The sequence below is a fragment of the Camellia sinensis genome, chromosome 4 (assembly GCF_055761805.1).
Source record: "Camellia sinensis isolate YWXY chromosome 4, ASM5576180v1, whole genome shotgun sequence".
Taxonomy (NCBI): Eukaryota; Viridiplantae; Streptophyta; class Magnoliopsida; order Ericales; family Theaceae; genus Camellia; species Camellia sinensis.
In genome coordinates this window covers 192,233,245-192,254,490 of record NC_138964.1, presented here as the reverse complement: position 1 = coordinate 192,254,490, position 21,246 = coordinate 192,233,245, and the positions used below count along the sequence as shown (strand labels likewise).

At 36.2% G+C, this 21,246-nt stretch overlaps 1 protein-coding gene and 1 pseudogene across 20 annotated transcripts in view; one reads left to right on the top strand and one right to left on the bottom strand.

Annotated features, from left to right (window-relative positions):
• LOC114274607 (vacuolar protein sorting-associated protein, putative (DUF1162)) overlaps window positions 1-21,246 on the top strand; it is a 71,167-nt gene that overhangs the window by 25,715 nt on the left and 24,206 nt on the right. For all 19 annotated transcript variants that reach the window (XR_014328143.1, XR_014328142.1, XR_014328147.1 and 16 more), the window contains 10 exons: window positions 1,704-2,573; window positions 2,765-3,035; window positions 3,108-3,586; window positions 3,875-4,001; window positions 4,101-4,225; window positions 8,670-9,307; window positions 9,449-9,566; window positions 9,659-9,775; window positions 13,034-13,128; window positions 16,576-16,727. Coding sequence is in view for 3 of the 19 variants with exons in the window: in XM_028216570.2 (XP_028072371.2) it covers window positions 1,704-2,573; window positions 2,765-3,035; window positions 3,108-3,586; window positions 3,875-4,001; window positions 4,101-4,225; window positions 8,670-9,307; window positions 9,449-9,566; window positions 9,659-9,775; window positions 13,034-13,128; window positions 16,576-16,727 (2,992 nt within the window). In the remaining 16 variants the exon portion in view is untranslated. The remainder of the gene's footprint in view (window positions 1-1,703; window positions 2,574-2,764; window positions 3,036-3,107; window positions 3,587-3,874; window positions 4,002-4,100; window positions 4,226-8,669; window positions 9,308-9,448; window positions 9,567-9,658; window positions 9,776-13,033; window positions 13,129-16,575; window positions 16,728-21,246) is intronic.
• LOC145789799 (vesicle-associated membrane protein 721 pseudogene) lies at window positions 18,991-20,680 on the bottom strand (annotated as a pseudogene). The gene has a single exon (XR_014328156.1). The product of XR_014328156.1 is annotated as a vesicle-associated membrane protein 721 pseudogene (transcript).

Here is a 21,246-nt window from a genome sequence, read left to right as displayed (position 1 = left end):
AACATGTAGGAGAAAAATGAAAAATATATAGTTATATATTATGTTATATGTATGAATATATAATGCAAAGATAATAAAAAAATATAACCTAATATTAATTCCTATAAATCTACATTTATTTCTTTTATCATTTTATTCTATGCTATTTTGTTCAAAATTATAGTTAGTTTTTTGTGTGTCTAAGTGATGGATATGTGTGTTGGAAGTGTCCAATGAGAGTTGATGTCTGACACATATTGGACACAAACATGACACAATTATGCCACTTTCTTAAAAGTGTCTGTGCTTGTTAGGTGAATAGTGTCAGGCATTTAACGTCATTGTAGAAGAATGGCCTACATAAATTTTTGATTTTTGATAACTTTGGTGCTTGTTTTGCATTTCTCACTGGTCACTAAAGCAGTGTGATGTAAAATCATTTTTCTTTAGTTCTATAGAATGTAGGACTGTTGCTTTTGGGTGCTGATCTATAGGGGATCTGTTTTGTTTGCTTTGGTAATTTAATGTGTTATAGTTTATGACCAGGATCACTTTTCGCATGGTTACATAGTCATCCTTGGTTGCATCTCAAACCTCATTTTAGCATTCTGCCATCTCAGCTACAATATACACTACATTATGGACAGCCTTCGTACATAAGACTGAAATCCTGATACTACATAGTGTTTGTGGATAGATGGCTACTCCCAACTAAAACTTTGCTCTTGTCAATATTGATGAATTCTAGTTGAGTACTGTGAACTAAGATAAGAACAGTTGTCAGGCTTCAACTACTTTTGGTGGGAGGCTAAAACTGGTGATAGTGCACAAACTTTTATCAGTGCTCAAGCTTGTCAATAACCTTTTCCCACTTGCATACATTTTGCTCATATGAAATGTCTCTCAGTTTCATAACTTATAGATATTGTGTTATCTATCTCTTAATTCAGTAATTTGAGGTTACTAACTTTATAGTGTTCTTTCATTCACTAGTTGACATTTATTGGTCCCTTACATTGGTCAGTAATGGAACAAAAGATTTCTGAACTTTTGAATGACAGTAAGAACTGATGTAGCTCACTTCTCATGAAACACCTATCTGTTGTATAAAAGGGGGAAAAAAAAGAAAAAAAAGAAAACTACTCTACTATTAAAACAACTTTGGACCTTTCAGGGGAAAAAAAACTTTATTACTTTGATTTCTAACATATATCAAGAAATTCTGTCAGAATTAAACGAAGTACTGAGACAGGGTAAGACACTTCTTAGCTTAACTCCAATTATCCTACCAGACTTTACAACAACAAATGTACACAATCGTCTAACAGCGACTTTCACTTACATAATACCAAACAATGATACTGATTTTTAATTCCTCCACTAACAGTTTGATAGATAACTCAACAAAGATCTTAATCACTGAAGTATACTCTATCTGAAGTGAAGTTATGAAACTCAAGTGGAATGATAGTCTTGCAACACATTCCCTTGCCATATGTTTGTGCAATTGGGTCAGGATTATGATTCTTACGCCAGTTGAGCTGCACTTTTTGGAGGTGTGTCAAGCTTGAAGAGTTTTTCATCTTACACCACCTAATCCTTTCATATCTTTATGATATCAGTGAATGGATGCTTCTTTTTTTGTTTTGTCTTGTTTTGTTTTCACACTAAATTTAATAATTATTTGTTCTCTTTGAATGATTGAAGAGTTTCCTTTTTTGCAGGTGCTTGTTAGCTTATTTTCTGCAGTGTCATGTACTATTTCTGGTTTTGATTCACATGGTGTTGTAAGCTTTCAAGAGTTAATGAGGCAAGAGATGACATGTGCTGATTCTGAGAAAGAGGCTCCACTGCTGACAACGACAAAAGGGACATCCTTGATCTTGACGAAAGCTCTTTTTGTTGTTAATGGCATGTTTGAGCTCAGGTCAATAGATATAGTCATCCAGAACTCCAGGAAAAGCTATAATATGGAGAATCAAGTCACAACCTTTGACACTGTAAGTAGCAAAAAGTTGGCCATGCATGGTCTGCCAGACTATGGAATTTTGCTTTCTGTTCAACAAACATCTTTGGAGTTTTCTTGTGAAGAAGGGAAAGTGGAAGTTGTTGCTGATATCTGTGAAATTAGGTCTGTTATTTTCGGGGAGCAGAGTGAGATTTGGAAAACCTCTGATCAGTTTCAATGTACGAATCTGCTGCATTCTCTGAGTTGCCTGTATGAAGTATCTCTTCCCCATTGTGCATTTTCTTTACAGTTAGCTTTCCTTCAGAAAGTTTTACCTTCAGGAAGTGTGAGTGATGCAGTTGAAGGTTCTACTTCTGTGGCTAAGATTTCGCATGTAGCGGAGGATTCCCCTTCAGCAATTGACACAGAAAGATCAAATATTCATCTCGGTCAGAAATTGGGTTTTCCTCCAAGTGGGGTGGCAGCCACCTCTGGTCATTGGTTAATTATGAGCATTACAATCAGTGAGATTTATATGGCAGGATTGTCAGTAAAGAAGATTTTGATTGGAGCTCAAAAATCAATTAAGCTTGTGTTCTCACTTTCTATCGGGAGAGAATTTCAGATGATTGCTTGCCGATCGCAGGTGCTAATTTTGTGCATTAGATAGATGTTGCTGAAGTCCATGTTGCTGCAGTTTTATGCTTAGTCATATGATTTTCTACTTATCTATTATTATAGAACTTAGATTGACTATATTGTTGGAGAATATTGTATTTTCTTATTAATAGCCCAAGTCAAATTGTATGATGTGTGTGAAAATGTTTTTTGGAACAGGGTGGTTCTATATTTGTTGAAACAACAGCATTGGCGATGTTTGTTGAATGTTATTCTTCGTACCTTCGTTGCATCGTAAATCTTGTACATGTTGTACAATCGTCTAAAGAGCACATGGCTACTGTAACTAGTGAAGATATGGCTGTACAGGATGGTTATCCCAGCCAAGGGAAACAAAATACCATTCAACAAATGATATGGGAGGAGTTGGAAGCGCTTACCTTAGATCTTTCTCAATTTTCTCTTTTTCTTGTGGCCACAGATGAATCTGGTATATTTATCTCCATTCCTATTGTATGTTATAAAATATGCAGAGTTTGTTGAATGTTCTACTCTTATGCAGGTGCACTTAAAGAACTTCACTTTGAGGCTGATTTTCATTTGAACCTTGAATTGGCAAATACGAATAAAAGATTTTCATTTGATCTTTCCCGCTTGTCCATTCTTTCACAAATCCTTCATGAAATTGAGGGGCAGCAAACCAACCAAATTCAGATTCCTCATTTTTCTTCATCTTCTCACTCTGTACATGGAGGTCCTACAGTAGCTTTTCAACATACAGATGGGATTCATTCAGTTCTTGATGATGCAAATTGCTCAAGCCCTCGTGGCACCCGAAAGGAGTCTCCTGTGGATGATTCAGTGTCTGGAGTCCTGCATTTAAGTCGCCAAAACTATATCTTGAAACAGTTAAGTGCATCCATTGCTGTTGAGAAGCCTGCACTGGGAGAGGGGGTCGGACCTCAGCTTTTAAATCAGATTTGGCTTGGTAGTGGTTCTATTACAGGTTTTGATATGACAATCTCTCTTCCTGAAATACAGGTGAGCTATATTTTTATTGTGTGTTACTAATACTATTCCTTGGAGGTTTTCAAGGCCCCAACACAATGGGCCTGATGCTACTAATGCTTTATAAGTCATTGTTAGAAGCATATCAAAGGAGACTTTATAAGTAATTGAAGCATAAATTAATGCAAGTTGTCTGATGTCACAGACGCTTTGTGTACTGTTCTGAGAAGATGTGGATGGTTAACTTGTTTTACCTTTTCCTAATGTTACTTCAGGCAATAGGCACAAGTCACTTGGCTTAACTTGATTTTATTGCATCAGATGCTTTTGTCAACTGTTGAATCTTTGTCCGGGGTTTTCAGCAAGGAGACATCTGGCAATGTTGAACAAAGGCAATGGTCCAGTAACCAAGAATCTGATAGAAGTTTGGATGAAACAGTTCCTGATGGTATTTTTATTTTTCTGTAAGCTTTTTGTTGTAGTATAGATTTCTTTCCAGAGAAATATGAGGGAAATTTAACTTAACAGAACTTCATGACTGGTTTAGGAGCTCTTGTTGCAATCCAAGATGTCCATCAGCACATGTATATGTCAGTTGAAGGTGTAGAAAGCAAGTACAATTTGGTTGGCACAATTCATTATTCTCTTGTGGGAGAAAGGGCTCTTTTCAGGGTATGGAATTTCTGGAACTTCAAGTTCCATCCAACATATAAGCTTGGTAAATACTAGTTTCCTTATTGAAGGCTAGTTCATCCATAGCATGTGTTTGAACACCAAATAGGAGCTCTACAAATATCTACTCAAAATTGTGGCTGCTAGGTCAGTTGGAGTTCTGGAATTCTTTCATTGTAGTTAACAAGGCATGTGGCAGTTGCTGAAATGTGCATGCTAACACGTACAAATCCCTTTATTGAACTACACCCCCTTGTTATGGCGATTTTCTGGTTGTAATAGGTTAAGTTGAAACCAAATTAATTATGGGTTACTCCTTCCAAAAAGTGATCTCAATTAATTGTGGCAGACATATCAAGGCCCTTCCCCCTACTCTCATGAGTCATTAATCTACTTTATTTTTTGTTCCGAAGTGCCTTATGGGTTGTAAATGTTACTGGAATTGCCTCCAGATTTTTATCTTGGTTGCAGCATCTGTTTGCTTCCACTGTCATTGAAATGAGACAGAAGTTTCTTCAAAATGGGTGATAAGCCTAAGTTTTTTGAAAAAGTAGTGAAAATTTTGAATTCAAATACTTCAATTGTCTTAGATTAGAGCCAAAGTTAATGTCAAGTTTTATCAATATTGTTGAACTTTAAATTTCTCTTCCTTTGTTTGAATTCATGACATATAAGTCATTTTGGTAAAAATGGTTGATCAAGATACTGCTCCTGTTCAGTAGCTCTATGGTGCTTTAAGACATTTCATTGCTCCTCCACTGTCTTATTCTGCCATCTCATGAGCTCATATTTTAGTTTCGTATGGATCACGCTCGTACTTCCTAAAAAGAAGTCTGTGGCACAAGAAAATATTTACCCTTTTGTTGTTTTCACACTGCCGGTTTGTAATTCCTTTAGTCCTGGATTGTTGCTAGACATATGTTACACTTTTTAAATGTTATCCCCCATTCCCCATCCCTTATGCTTTTTAATTGTGCTTTCCTTGGATTTGAATCAACAAGCGCTGATTGATATGGTTCTGACATTTATGCAGAAAACAATGAATTTTCTTGTTGAGTAGTTGTAGTGTTAGAGGAAGGCACTGAAATGGAGCAGTGCCACTTGGAATATAGGAATACTGACAGGTAAAACTATGGAATTAGTAGATACTATGATTAGAAGGAAGATTAGTATAGCATGTTTACAAGAAACAAAGTGGGTAGGTAATAAAGCAAAGGGTACAGAAACACTGTATAAAATTTACTATATTGGTAAAGATAGACGTAGAAATGATGTACGAATAATTGTAGCTAAACATCTTAAATGTAAGGTAGTAACAGTCACAAGAATAGGAGATAGAATAATGCTAATTACGCTTATATTTGGAGAGAGCATAATTAGTGTGATTAGCGCCTATACACCCTAATTAGGAATAGAAGAACATATTAAAAGACAATTTTGGGAGCAACTAGATGAGTTAATGCAACAAATACCTGTAGGAGAGAAGATAATTATAGGTGGAAATTTCAACAGACATGTAGGAAAGGATAAGCAAGGGTACGAGAGGGTACATGGCGGATATGATTTTCGTGACCGAATGAGGCTAGAGAGAGCATCTTAGATTTCGCAGTAGCATTTTGTAACTGATGCTTTCTTTAAAGAAGAGAAAAGAACACTTAATAACTTTTAAAAGTAGGTCAAATAGATTATATCATTGTAAGAAAAACGAATTGCTTAATATGTAAAGATTGCAAGGTTATCCTGGAGAGAGTATAACATCACAACATAGGCTAACAATACTAGATATATACATTAAAAGGCAAAATCAAATCAGAAAGGATACTAAAAACCCACGACTAGATGGTAGAATCTAAATGGTGAGAAGTTAGAAATATTTAAGGATAAAATGCTTAGGGAAGCAATGTGGAGTTTGGAAGGTAATGCTAATAACATGTGGAAATGGAATACAATGGCAGAATGCTGTAGAATAATATCAAAAGAAGTCTTTGGAGAGTCAAAGGGAAATGGTTAAAGAAAATTGGTGGTGGAATAGTGAGATACAAGCCGTAGTTAAAACAAAAAAGGAATGTTTTAAACACTTGCAAAAGGATAAGAATGAGGAAAACTTTTAAGCGATAAAAATCGGCTAAAAAGGAGGTTAAAAGGACAATTAGATATGCTAAGTTAACAACCTATGACAATCTTTATACTAGATTAGATACTAAAGATGGAGAAAAGAATATTTACAAACTTGCTAAATTAAGAGAAAGGAAAATAAAAGAACATAATCAGTGATGATTTTAGGGTGTTAGTGAAAGACGAGGACATTAGAAAAAGGTGGAAGAGTTACTTTGAGATTTTTTTAAATGAAAAACATTTAGAAAATTTAAGAGAAGGGTTGATAGAATTGGAGAATAAGTAAGGGAGTTTGAGGTAGAAGTGGCATTGAAGAAGATGAAATTAGGTAAGGAGGGTGTGTCTTGGTTAACAAAATTCTAATGACTAGGAAAATGCTTGATGAGTGGAGAAAAGGTATTGTAGTACCTGTTTATAAAATGAAGGAGATATTCAAAATTGCAACAACTATAGAGACATTATGTTAATGAGCCATACAATGAAATTGTGAGAGAGAGTGATTGAACATCGCCTAAGGGTAACAACAACCGTGTTAGAGAACCAATTTAGATTTATTCCTGGTAGATCAACTATGGAAGCAATTTATTTACTAAGAAGATTAATAGAAAAATACATAGAGAAAAGGAGGGATCTACGTATGGTTTTTATATATCTAGAAAAAGCTTATGCTAGGGTTCCTAGAGATATAATGTGGTGGGTGTTGGAGAAAAAAGATGTAACCAAAGGATATATTGATGTGATAAAAGACATGTATAATCGAGCTGTGACTACAATTAGATCACTTGCGGGAGAAACTAGTGAGTTCCCAATCACTATAGGGTTGTATCAAGGGTCTACTTTAGGCCCTTACCTATTTGCCTTGGTTATGGATGAATTAACTAAACACATTGTGAATGATGTCCCATGGTGTATGTGTCCCATGGTGTATGTCATTCACTGATGATATTGTCCTAATAGATAAAACTAAGAAAGGAATTAACAATAAATTCAAAATTTAGAGAGGAGCAAGCGAGTCAAAAATAAAACTGAATATATGGAGAGTAACTTTAGCAACAATAGAAGTGAAAAGGATGAAGTGAAGATTGAAAAGCAGTAAGTGGAGGAGTACGTCTAGCATATTACAAATATCAACAAAACTCAAAGGAAATTTTTATAGAACCGTTATGAGGCCAACAATACTTTATGGGACAAAGTATTGGGCAACTAATAAACAATATGTGCATAAAGTGAGTGTAGCTGATATGAGAATGCTTAGATAGATGTGTGATAAGACTAGAAAATATATAATTAGAAATGGCTATATGTATGAAATGGTTAGAGTAGCACCTATTGAAGATAAGTTGAGAGATAATTGATTAAGATGGTTTGGTCATGTACAATGAAGGCCTATAGATACAATGGTAAGGAACCATAAATGGAGATGCTAGGGGGAGGGAAAGACCTAAGTTGACATGGGAATCAATAGTAAAAAAATATGTAAATTTATTTAATTTAACTAAACACGCATTGAGCTGAATGGAGAAAAAGGATTCATGTGGCCAACCCTACTCCACTGGGACACAATGCATAGTTTTGTTTGGTTTGGTTTATTGATAATATATGATCCATGACAAGGCAAACTTCAACAATTGATCTTATTTGTTTTGAGAGATGTTTGAAGCTTGGTTTACTCTTTCAGTTTTTACACTCATGATATTGTTTTGTCAATCCTTCCGTACTGAGTTTGAGGTTTTTGGTCTGTTTTTTAACTCCTTTTGTGCTTGCATTTGTGCTATGCTCTCTTTTTTTCTCAAAATGGGGAGGGGGTGGGATTCACAAGGGGATAAAGAAATGAAAATAAAACTAGGGTTAGCGAAAGATTGGCACCCTTTTCTTGTCTATCAAGAAGGCTAACAGTCAGTCATTTGAAGCTTGAAGAATGGGGAACCCTTGGATGAACTCTTGGGCTGTAACTGTAGTTCCTGATCCCCATTGAGAAGTTCCTGTGAATTTTCTAGGATCTTCGTTAGTATCCGCATCTGAATCTCATTAAAAATGGTCCGTGTGGCAATCTTTGCAACTTATTTGCAATTGACCTTCCTGAGCCCCTCTTTGCAAGCAAGGAAATGGAATTTTATGTGGAGAATTTGCATTTCCATTACTTTCTACGCAGCATCTTTATGGAACTTTCGATATTGTAGGATGTATTCTTTATTGATTTTTTTTCACAAGAATGTATTAGCAAATTATTTTACCATCTTTTTCTTTCACTTTTGCATTTATTTATCACTCTTCTTGGCCTGAGGCCATTATTATTAGATCCCTAATCTCTGATTGAACTTATGCTTAGGTGAAGTATCAGAATCAAAAGAGATGGAAGTCATCAGTTTTGTGGTTTTCCTTAGTTTCATTGTATGCAAAGAGTGCTTCAGGGGAACCATTGCGATTGAATTGTCGCCTAGGATCTGGTTTTGTTGATATATCCAGCACTAATGATGGTGGGCAGGCACTTTGGAGATTATCTTCTTGTAAATCTTACAGTCATGATGGTGATATTGAGTCAGACTCGTACAATTTTTTGGCTAGGAATACATTTTACCTTGTGAACAAGAAGAATGACCATGCCGTTGCTTTTATTGACGGGGTTCCGGAGTTTGTCAGCAAGCCTGGAAATCCTTTCAAGTGGAAAATCTTCCATGATTTTTCTCTAGCTCGTGATGTTTTGTTGCTAGATAGGTACTCAGGGCAGGCTTCTAGAACCAGTCTGCAGCATAATTCACAGGGAAATCTTCCCTGTATAGATATTAGAGTTGACAAGGTCATTTTGACCATTGTTGATGAACTTCCAGATGCAGAGGAAACATTCCCACTGCTCCAGGCATGCATCAGTACCGTTGAATTCATCGTGCAAATTCTATTTGCTAAAGTCAGAGTTATAAGCACATTAAGTTTTGTGATATGCTACTTTGATGCCCGAAGTAACTTATGGTAAGTGGTCATGTTGTGTAAATCGCAAAATTCCACTTTTAATTGTTCCCTTGTCTACTCTGTAAATTTTAGCTCCAATATAATTACTTTTCTTACATGAATATGTTTTCGTTCATTCTCCTTGTATTTGTAATATTGCAGGGGAGAATTCATTCACCCAATTGAAATATGTGTTTACTATCGCTCTCGGTTCCAAATTAAAAGTTCAGAAATTGTTTTGCCTAGGGTGTCTGTTCATTTTTATGCTAGATTGAAAGAGGTCAGGATCATGATAAATCACTTTATTGTCATTTCTATATTTTATTATTGCTTACTATGTTTTTTATGAACTCATATCTTGGCAAATTGCAGTTCGGGATATCAGTAACTGAGCTTTCGTTGGACATACTTCTCTTTGTGATTGGAAAGTTGAATTTGGCAGGTCCCTATGCAATAAAAACCTCCTCGATTTTGGCAAACTGCTGCAAGGTTCTGTACTTTGTGATGTAATTGGTTCATATGAAGCACTTGTTTTGTTTGTCATTTCTTGTGTTCGTGAACTTGTGTGTTTGTCATGTGTCTGTGTGTTTGTACTTTTATCTATTTGTGTATGCATATCTTGAACAATATTATCCATATTCTCTGTTTCTATTATAGGAGCAAACAATTATGTTCTAATTTTCTAATATTATGATTTTGCAAGCTTCACGTTCTTATTGTCCCTGTGGATGTAGAATTTTGCAATTGGCCAAACAAAAACTGGAATGGTATAGACTGAAGTTAGATATATTCTAAAATGTACATAATGAACTATGATATTACAGCAAACATGGCCCTAGCCAGCAGCATATGGAAAGAATATCTTTTTAGTTGATTCGTACAATTAACTTTTTCAGTGTTACTCTGTTCTATTTGAAATCATAGCTTAATTTACAGTCTTTCATTCAGCAGAGAGAACCACTGACGAAAAAAATGTTGAAAGGATATCCAATTTACCAGGACAAGTGGTGGTCCCTTTTTGTAGGAATTTTTTTTTCCCGCGATAGACCTTGTAAGGGATTTAAGTGGATTGATATTGTCAAGTTTTATTTATTTATTTTGGTTTTTAACTGGAGGTCTATGGAACTTATACAACATTAAGTGCCATCCATTTTCTTATAACCACTAAACACTACCCATCAAATGACCAAATCACCCCACTCTAATAATGCGCTAATGATAAAATTTTCCAATTCCTCCCTCTTTCCTTTGCTTCCCCCTCCTCTGTCTCTCTATATATACATATATATAGATCCATTGTTCTCTTTCTAAATTGTATGCGCTTGAAGCTCTTCATAGTGGATCTGAATACCCCACTGCCACTTACCAAGATTGTTGGCATTGTCGTCCAGGGCTACATCGGCGATTACTAGCCACTGATGTCACATGGTCTGTGTTTATCACACACACCTGTGCTTTGACAGCCATTTGAATTGAAGTTATGCCAAAATTTGTCTGTATACAGTCATAGTTGTCGGATTCACTGTATTAGCTAGGTGAATAGATGGATTTTTATTTTCACCTTTTTTTATTTTTTTTTTTAAAAACCTTTTCTGGTAATGGGTAAACTTTTTTCTTTTTTGGGATCAAATATTGGGAGAACCTGAATACTTCGAAGTTGGATGTAAAAAGAAAATATACAATAATTTCTCATCAGTCAACTATTATATTTTGTTGAAATTAAGAAATTTTATAGTTATAGTTTGATTTTAAATAAAATATGTTAAAAGAGTAGTGCCTGAAAAGGGTAGTGCCATAAATTTCATAGTTTATGTATATAGATATAGTTTTTTAAATTTAAATTTCACATTTATTAGTTTTGAGTTTATTGACAATTTTCACAGTTTTGAAGTTGAGAATTTTAGAGTTTCGAGAATATTCTCAGTTTCTAGTCATTGGGATCAACTTTTGAGGTTTTGAAAATTGAGATATTTCATAGTTGCAAGAAAATGACTAATTTCTCGGAATTGGCAAACTTCTCAATTTTAAAAATTGAGAAATTTATTAGTTCCTTTTTTTTTGGATATAATTTTATGTATGTATCTTGTCTTATAGATCTCAACAAAGATGTTTCAAAAATGTAAATTTTATAAAAAATTGGATGTATACAATGAAAGTTATGATACTTTATTTGAAGATTAAGTTTCTGTTGGTTTTATTGAGTTGGGTGTTGGGAAGAGTGGAGCCGGGTTTATTTTCTTTTTTAGATTTTGTTGATCCTTTATTTGTCTAGATGTAGTTCTTTTGGCCTTGCTTGTATTCATTAGCATCTTTTTGATGCTCCTTTTCTATAAAAAAAAAAGTTATGATACTTTAAAGTTTGAAATGCATAAAACAACTGGATGTTGTCATCCTGCTCAGAGGACAAGCACCGACATGGGTACGAACACTGTACATGGAAATTTTGAAAAAATTAGGATACGGTCACGGCAGGGCTATGACAATTTATTTTTTAAAATTTTTATTCGCTATGTATATGATTTTAAATTTGGCATAGAGATATAAGAGAAATCAATGTATGTGGGTGTATTTTATTGAGTTTTTACATGCTCATATGTAGTTCTGCGATTACTTTTCTTTAGCATCATCTTGATGCTTTTTCTCTAATAAAATTTGTACTTTATTTATCAAAAAAAAAAGAAAGTGTGTGGGTGTATTTTTATTTTCTTTATTTTCCTCCCTCATGTTTTCATAAATTTTACTTGAACCTAAATCATCATTTTAAAATCATACCAAATCAAAAACTCACAAAGGAGTCCTGAAGCATGTCCAAACATAGGATATGTGTATTCGTGAAGTGTCCCCTCTTCATAGTCGGACAGCTACTGATTTATGGTTTTTGGTATGGAATTGCTGTCTAAATTAAGGGAATGGGTTGGGATTGATTTAAGCTTGATTGGTTATGGTTTTGCATTAAAGTTGGGATTGTTTTTAGAGGTTGTGGATAATATAGTATTGAGGGTATGTTAATTTCACTGCTCCGTAAAGAGAAGAAGATAAAGAGGAAGGAGGAAGGGTTCACCTTGAATTCATCTCTTATGGAGTATAGAAACTTTTCATAAGATATTTACAGGATGCTGGCCTTCTCCTTAAGCAGAACTGCAACGTACAACAGGAAATTTTGATTCTTTGATGACAGAGACTTTTCTAGGCCTAACAAAAATCACAATGTTTTTTTTAACGATATTAGTTGACCCGAAATAACATCCAGGGACTCATAAAAGTCACGTTTGGTAATGTTAGAAATTTGCATGCTCCTTAGCACTAAAAGATAATAAGACATAAATAAATCTGTTCAATGGCATACCAACTTGTAAAAATCTATAAAATATGAAGACTCCAACCAACCTACCCCTGACTGTATAAGGTCCTAAAGAGGCTGCATTTAGAATTTCAATATTACCTTTTTCCTTTAATTTCTGCTCTGCGTTGATAGTGCTTTAAGTGCAAGACATGAATTTGATCATTCTATTTGTGTATGATATTGGATTTGGATAATTTGTGGATTGATAGAATGTCAAGGCAGCTTCATGTTATGTAGTAGTTGTTTCTGCTCAATAATTTATATATGTAAGCTGCTGAGAGTCCTATGGGTGGGAAATTTCTGCTGTCTCATTAAATTATCTCCATGACTATTTTCTGAATTTTCAATATTAAAGTATGAACTTCACATTATTGAGATGTATCGTTGATAGTTCTAAAATACAGGTGGAAAACCAGTCTGGCTTGAATCTTCTTTGTCACTTTTATGATAATCAAGATGCATCAATAGCCAGCAGACAGTCCAGTACCATTGTGTTAAGGTACTACCCTCCAACTACTTTGATCCTTAAAGTTTATGTAAAGAATTTCCTACTAGTTACTACTTACTAGTTCTAAAATGTTGTTTCTTATTGAGATTAAAAGGAGGATTCTATTATAAAGCATTTTTCCTTATCCTTCCTTTCATCCCTTCTATGGGAAATGGGGTTGCAATCACAATTTTTTTTGTAGTTGTGGTTGCTGAAGGAAGGTTTAATTCAAGTTAACATTAGTGCAGAAGGTGACTATTGGCTTCCTCGTTAATCTGGAATTTGACCATTTGTGACAATGTAGGTTGGTTGGAATTGGAAATTATTTTGTGCTTAGTTTATTTTCGACTTGCAAGTTGAAGGAAAATTAGATTTAAATTTAGTGGCAGGTGTTGAACGTGCAAGGGGAAAATGTATGCCCCTATGTGATACTGAATTCACATTTAGTCCAAAAGGAAACTGTATGTGATCCTTTAAAGTTTGAAAATTCCTGTTCTATTTCAGCTATTCCTATACATAGAATGTGGTACTTATCATTACAAGACAGTTAGAATACATCATCCAGGTCAAGCTGAGTACCTTGATTTCTCTGCTTCTCTCTCTCTTGGCTAGATGACTACTTTCTCCTAGTCATCCCCTTTGTCTTCGGTGCTTCTGACGTGTTTTGCCACTTGGTACCCCTCTGCATTTATATCACTAGGAAAGCATGATTTTCACTTGTTGCATGTCTTTAGCATGCAATGGAATGAGGTTCAACTTAGAGTTTATGCATTATTTAACGTCCCACTCCGTTTGGATTGGTTGATTAGGTGAGAAACGATAAGAAATGATGAGACAAGGTACTCTTTTCTCATGTTTGGTTTATAAGTTGAGTGAGAAATTGTGAGAAAGAGAACTCTCTTACTAAGCCTATTTCATTTCTTACCAAAAGTGGTGAGATTTGGTGAGAAATGAGTTGATTGGTTGTAAAATATAGCAAGTTTGCCTCTTAAAATATACAAGAAGGAAAAGAAATCTCATTCGTATCCCTCTCTCACATGCTTTGCTTTCTTACTCATTTAGACATAATAGTGTAAAAACAAGATCATTTCTTTTCTTTTCTCAACCTACATTCATGCACATCTGTTCTCAATGTTTTGTTCAGTACACATCCTTTCATGTAAAAAAACCTTTAATTTCTTCAATCTTCAAACCTAACCTAACCCTAGCCGCCACTTGTCACCACTCGCTACCACCTCTAAAACCCTAATCCTAAACAAGCAGCCCCTCCTCATCCCATTGCTGCTCCCTCTCTAGTACCCTCCTGTCGCAATCCTTTCCTCTCATGTTATCCCCCTTTCCCAGCGTCCATTACAATGACCCAACTCTCTTCCCCACGCTCACGCAACCTTCCCTTACCCCTCGTAGGCACCTTGAAACCATAGGTTTAGGAAGACGACTATATTTCTCACCATTTGAACTATCAACATCAACAGAATCGCCGCCATTCAGATATCAACCACTGAACCAAATTCATTAAGTGTGTACTAGAGGGGAATTGGTGTCTGGAAATAGAAGCTCCCAGAGTTTACATAGGAATCTATTCATGATTTGACGATCTCATCAGCACATCTTTGATTCTTTCGTGAAATATGATGATGTAAAATATATTCCTAAAATCATCATTTGAGCCATGTTTAGGATAGTTTTGTGCAATTGTTCAATCTAGGGATTTTTTTTATTGATAACTCGAGGTTTTATGTTTCATGAAATCTTATATTGTGACACATGTTTTAGAGGTTATTTCATGAAATCTTATATTGTGACACATGTTTCAGAGGTTATACATGATAGAAACATGAGTTTTGTGCAATTGTTCAATCTAGGGATTTTTTTTATTGATAACTCGAGGTTTTATGATTCATGAAATCTTATATTGTGACACATGTTTTAGAGGTTATTTCATGAAATCTTATATTGTGACGCATGTTTTGGAGGTTATACATGATAGAAACATGAGTTCTTTTTGTTTTAAGCCTATTGCACCTTTTCCACTTTCACATCATGATTGCATACATGGAAATTGTTTTGATTGCATAACTAGGCTTCATCGTGATCTTTGCCATCAATTTTCACATAATTGAGGCACTGTAAGTTTGCTGAATTTTTTGGTTTAAATGCCAATTTTTGCCTTGCCAAGTTTTTATGATTAGAAGTACGTTGCAAATTTGTCGTGATTAGGGTTTTGTTTGCTCACTTTTCTTTTATGTTAGCATGTTTGTTTTGAGTTATTTTTCTGAAAATTTCCATTCGATATCATATTTTGTTGCTATAAATATTTGCAAGAGTCTATTGCTAGAGGTTGCTATATTTCGCTGAGGTGCGCTCTCCTTTTCCTTCTATATTTGAATGTTGGTGGTTAGAAATTGCTTGTGATTTAATATGCTAGGGTTAGGCACAGTTTCTTGGAACCTAAAACCAATTGGTGACTCTTTGGTTAATGAACCCTAGTTCGTTGCTATGTAACATGCGGGTAATTGGTTGTAACCATATGGATCATAGAAAGCTTTCGGTTGATTAAAGGGTCCAATGGTTTGTGGTTGATTGGACATTGTATGTCAATGTCATGTATCCAAACTGTTAGAAACTGAGATTGCAATAATTTTTTGCATAATATTAAGGTATAATTGTTAAAATAAATGCAAGAACAGCTTTTCATATAATTGTTTATTTCTTATTGAAGAAAAAAATAATGAATTTAAAGTAGACCCTACTTTTTCAGATTTAATCAAATTAACATATAAACTGAGAAGGAAGTAGACTATTGGCTCTTAAATTAATATATAATTCCTAAAAAATGGTTTCTTACTATTGTTTGAGCTCATGTGTATTATAATATTAAAAATCATAATTTTTTCTTCAATGTATTTTGACCATATTTGTATCCAATTTTTTTTTTTGATTTTGTCATATTGCCGTATCCGTATCCGTATCCGTATTGCATTTGTATCTTGTATCCATTTCCATGCTTCATTGTTAGGATCCAATGAATATTGAATAATTTGTTTTATTTTCATCATGCTACTCTCTTTATTGCATCATTTTTTTTTTTCTTGATATGTACCGCCAGATGGAACACTTGATTGAGGCTTTAAAAGAAGACATGATGTCTCCAGACACAGCTGGGATATGACAAAGAATTTGTTAGCTGACCCATATAATTAGGATAACGCTTTGTTAAGCTTGAACTTTCTTGCTACACGTTCTAAATTCTTTCCTTGTCTATATGCTGACACAATTATTAAGCTCCTATCATAAGTAGACATCCATGGTCTAATTTAACGTAAATGATAGTGTGTTTGCATTATGATTTTCTAATATTGATCTTTGCCTTGCTTGTGGTGCATCTCTGTGTCTTTGAAAGAGTGTGCGCATTTGATTTTGAACTTCTATTGATCTTGATTATTACATGTTTTGAAGGCACTTAGGTCTTGTGAATCAACCTCCAGAAGCATCATATGTTTCAATCCAACTTGCTGAGCGAGGAGCAGCTTATTTGACTTCTCCCATCCATCTTACTCTCTTAGAAGCTAGATCACTTGCTTGGAGAACACGTGTAGTGTCAGTACGAGGTTTGTTCAGCCTCTTTCCTCCCTATGAAATGACAAAAAATGTGGTGTAGATATAAATTTCAAGGATGCTTTTGATTGTGTAAGATACAAGGATGGCCATTGGGATCATTGCATCCAGTCTTCACACCTGGGCATGGCTTACATATTACTACTGCTATTCAAGAATATTAACTATGGTGTCAGTTTAATCCTAATCAACATGCATATGAAATCTAGAAACTAGTGAATTAAGTCAAAATTTCAAGTGCTAGATTATGGTAAAATACGAATAGGTATTAGGGTTGTGTATCATACCCTTCACCTCCGCCCATATTTATATATAATGATAAAATACAAGAACAATAGTACCCTGTTAAAATTAATATATAGGAAAAGAGAGAGAGAAACAAATATTAGAATTAATGTATAGGAAAAGAGAGAGAGAATAAATTGATTGTATTATTGATTGATATCTTGATATGTTACAATGATTCCTATATATAGAAGAGTAGGTGGTAGTAGGTGGTAGGTGGAGTAGGTGAAGTGGAGGTGATAGTGGTGTAGTGGGTTAGGTTTAGTGGAGTAGGTGAGGTGGTAGTGGTGTAGTGGGTTAGGTTTAGTGGAGTAGGTGAAGTGGAGGTGATAGTGGTGTAGTGGGTTAGGTTTAGTGGAGTAGGTGAGGTGTAGGTGGTGGTAGGTGATGGTAAATTGGTGGTAGGTGATGGTAAATTCTAACAGCCCCCCGCAAACTCAAGGAGGATAGAAACTAACCAACTTGAGTTTGAAGAGAGGAACAAAACAAGAAAATACATAAAAATAAAAAAGGATAGGAGACACTGTATGGTCGTGTCAGACCATTGGTGAAGACACTGAATGGTGGTGTCATAACGTTGTAGAGGACACTGTATGGGGGTGTCATAACGTTGTAGAGGACACTGTATGGTGGTATCATAACGGTGTAGAGGACACTGTATGGGGGTGTCATAACGTTGTAGAGGACACTGTATGGTGGTGTCATAACGGTGTAGAGGACACTGGATGACGGTGTCAGACCGATGTAGAAGACAGTTTATGGGGTCATGTCGGACCGTTGTAGCAGACAATGTTGTGACAGTTGTTGTGACAGTTTACAGAGTCTTGCTGGACCCTTGTAGAAACTAACCGGAATCAATGTCGGGACAGTTTACAGAGTCTTGTCGGACCCATGAAGGAGCTAACCGGAATCAATGTCGGGACAGTTTACAGAGTCTTGTCGGACCCATAAAGGAGCTAACCGGAATCAATGTCGGGACAGTTTACAGAGTCTTGTCGGACCCTTAAAAAGTCGCACCCTCAAAAGGTGTGCCCAATCTTTCAAAAGGCGTGCCATCAAAAGGCGTGTCCAATCCATAAAAAGACGTGCCATCAAAATGCGTGCCCAATCTATAAAAAGGCGTGCCATCAAAAGTTGCGCCCTCAAAAGGCGCGCCCACTTCATCAAAAGTCGTGCCCGACAGAAAGCGTCGAGCCATCAAAAGGTGAGCCAGAGACGCGGCGAGGCACGTGAGCGACAGAGCGGCGTGTCGGCCGCGTCGTCTGTGTCAATATAAACCAATGCGGAGGCGGAGGAAACCAAACCAGACTGAAACCTCTGAACTTGTTATTCTGAAACAATCTGTAAATACTCTGTATCCAACCCTTCTCGGAAACACTCAGCAACCCAAAAAACATGGCCTCTTCTTCCCGTTCAGCTACCCAGAATATGGCCTCTTCATCCCGAGGTCTACTCACTCTCTTTCCCGACCTCAATGAGTCAACAAGAGAGAGAACTGGTGCGGTGGCCAGTGAACCTCAACCAAACACCTCTGTGTTTGCTCCGTTGAACTTTCCGATGCGGTCGGTGGAGCAAAAAATGGCGGTGCAAACTGATATTGAGGCCAATCAGTATACTCTGAAGTCATGTGTGGAAACCATGACTGCGGTCACAAACTTGTCGCACCGGCTGCAGAGCAGGACAAATGAGGTGCAACAGTTAAACTCCCAGCTGGCTCTGCTCCAACGCATGTATAATGATGCGCGAGTAGAGATAAGTGTGCTAAAGGCAGAAAACAAGGAGCTGAAGCGGAAGGCCACCGTGATGTTCCGATTTGGAGGTCCACCATATGCTGTAGTGGAGGAGCAGGGAGGAGGCAACTTGCTTGGTGGTCTAGGAAGCACGGAGGCAATACCGTCAAGGGCCGGCCAAGACGGAGGCAAGAAGAAGAGACCAGCGGCAGAGTAGAGAAGAAAAATGCCACTGTTCCGATTTGTGTTGGTTTTGTTTTGTTTTGTTTTTTTTTTTTTTTTTTTTTGGTGTAAAATGGTGATCGGGGTGAGCCCCGACATGAATAAAATGAGTTTGGTGTGCAGTTCGTCTTCTTCACTTTTTTTTTTTTTTTTGGTGCAAAAAAAAAAAAAAGGGAAAAAAAGATGAAAAAATAAAGTGAAAGAAAAAGAAAAAAAGAAAGAAATAATAAGAAGATATGTGAAATCAAAACGAGAGAGTGAGGGAAAAAAAAAATTGGTTCACGTGAGTTTCTTGGCCCACGGTTTTGGTGAAAACCTGCAATGGGTTTGGTATTTTTTTTTTATTTTTTTTTTTGATAAAATAAAATAAATAAAGGTAAAGTGGGGTAAAGTAGGGGTAGCGTGAATCAGCATGCGTTTTAAAAAGTGAGGAGGTATGAATTAGAGTGGGTATGGATTTGTAAAAAATAATAATAAAATAAATGAGTGGAGAAGGTTGGCCCACGCACAATTAAACTATGATCAAAATTAAGGCAATGAGGATACCAAGAACTATAAGCTTTATCTTCATATTCTGTAACCACATTTTCCTCCTCATTTGGGTACCCTGGGTCCTGAAGTCTTGTGCCTGAGAGCGAAGGTTCTCTGTTTTATCCACTAGAAGCTCAATCTTCTCTCCACGATCCAAAACCTTCTCAATATTTTCCATCATCACTCCTTTGACTTCTGAAACCTGAGCCTTTACTTTGGAAAGCTTGCTGATCTCCTCTGGATGATCCACACAGTACTGTATCTGCTCCTTAAGTTTGGGTCCAAACTCCCTATTCAGGCTATTAGCAGCAGCAGTTGCAGCTTTTCCACCACCATATCTCTTGGTGAAATCCTCCTTAACTCGTTCAAGAAATGCCATTGGAATCTGTCTGCCAGCAGATTCCACAGCGACGACATAATAAGTGAAGCCGTCTTCGACGAGATAGTTGAAGGTGTGGCCATCGCAGTTGTAGGTGAACTTGTTGTTGGAGGAAGGGAGTTTCTGGAGGCACTGAGAAGCGATGCTCGTGAAATTTCCAGTGAATTCGGTGAATTCGGCGAGAACCACTGTTCCTCTAGCCACGAAGCTGTAGATCAAAGACTGTTGCCCCATCTCTCTCACACTCAAAACCCTAAAACTTAGAGAGACAAAGGGGTAGAGAGATAAACGGACGGAGAAATTTGTAGAGAGAGAAAGTGATGTGCCGAGAGGGAGAGGGAGGTTTGAATTGGTTGAGCTCCGGCGGGCGGTCAAGGCAAGGTTGCCGCCCGCCGGAAGGCGAAGAACACCAAGATCTTTAACCTTGCTCTGATACCATGTTAAAATTAATATATAGGAAAAGAGAGAGAGAAACAAATATTAGAATTAATGTATAGGAAAAGAGAGAGAGAATAAATTGATTGTATTATTGATTGATATCTTGATATGTTACAATGATTCCTATATATAGAAGAGTAGGTGGTAGTAGGTGGTAGGTGGAGTAGGTGAAGTGGAGGTGGTAGTGGTGTAGTGGGTTAGGTTTAGTGGAGTAGGTGAGGTGGTAGTGGTGTAGTGGGTTAGGTTTAGTGGAGTAGGTGAAGTGGAGGTGATAGTGGTGTAGTGGGTTAGGTTTAGTGGAGTAGGTGAGGTGTAGGTGGTGGTAGGTGATGGTAAATTGGTGGTAGGTGATGGTAAATTCTAACATACCCTCACTAGTAACAATAAAATAAACTACATCTATTCTAACAACCCTTGTTAATATTACATTTGTAGTCAAAAGTATTTTTGGATCTAAACCTTGTTATCTTTTCTGTTATTGACTGTAAATAATGTGCAGCTAACATTTGAACTCTTAAACTAGCATCCTGCCCTGCAACTATTTTGCTATACTAGATGAATGTACCATGAAAGATGGGTTATAAAGGGTGTGCCTTGCAGTACATCTTATCAAGATTGTGATGGAAGAATGGAGGAAACTGTTATCTCTCAGTGTTACTCAGTGTGAGAATGTGAATGTTGTTGATGAAAAGATAGGTAATGTTGCTATTGAAATGGTAGTTATGTCAACTCCATCAAAAGATGGAGTTGAAAGGATTAAGGATAACCTATCTTCATTGTGTAGTGAAAACCAAAAGAAGCTTGAAGATTTACTAAATTAAAACAAATCAGTGAGAAAGAAATATCATTACTGGTTGTCAAGATTTACTACTTAAATTAAAACAAATAAGAAGATCTATAAGGTTTTTGATGGCCCTAGATGAAGCA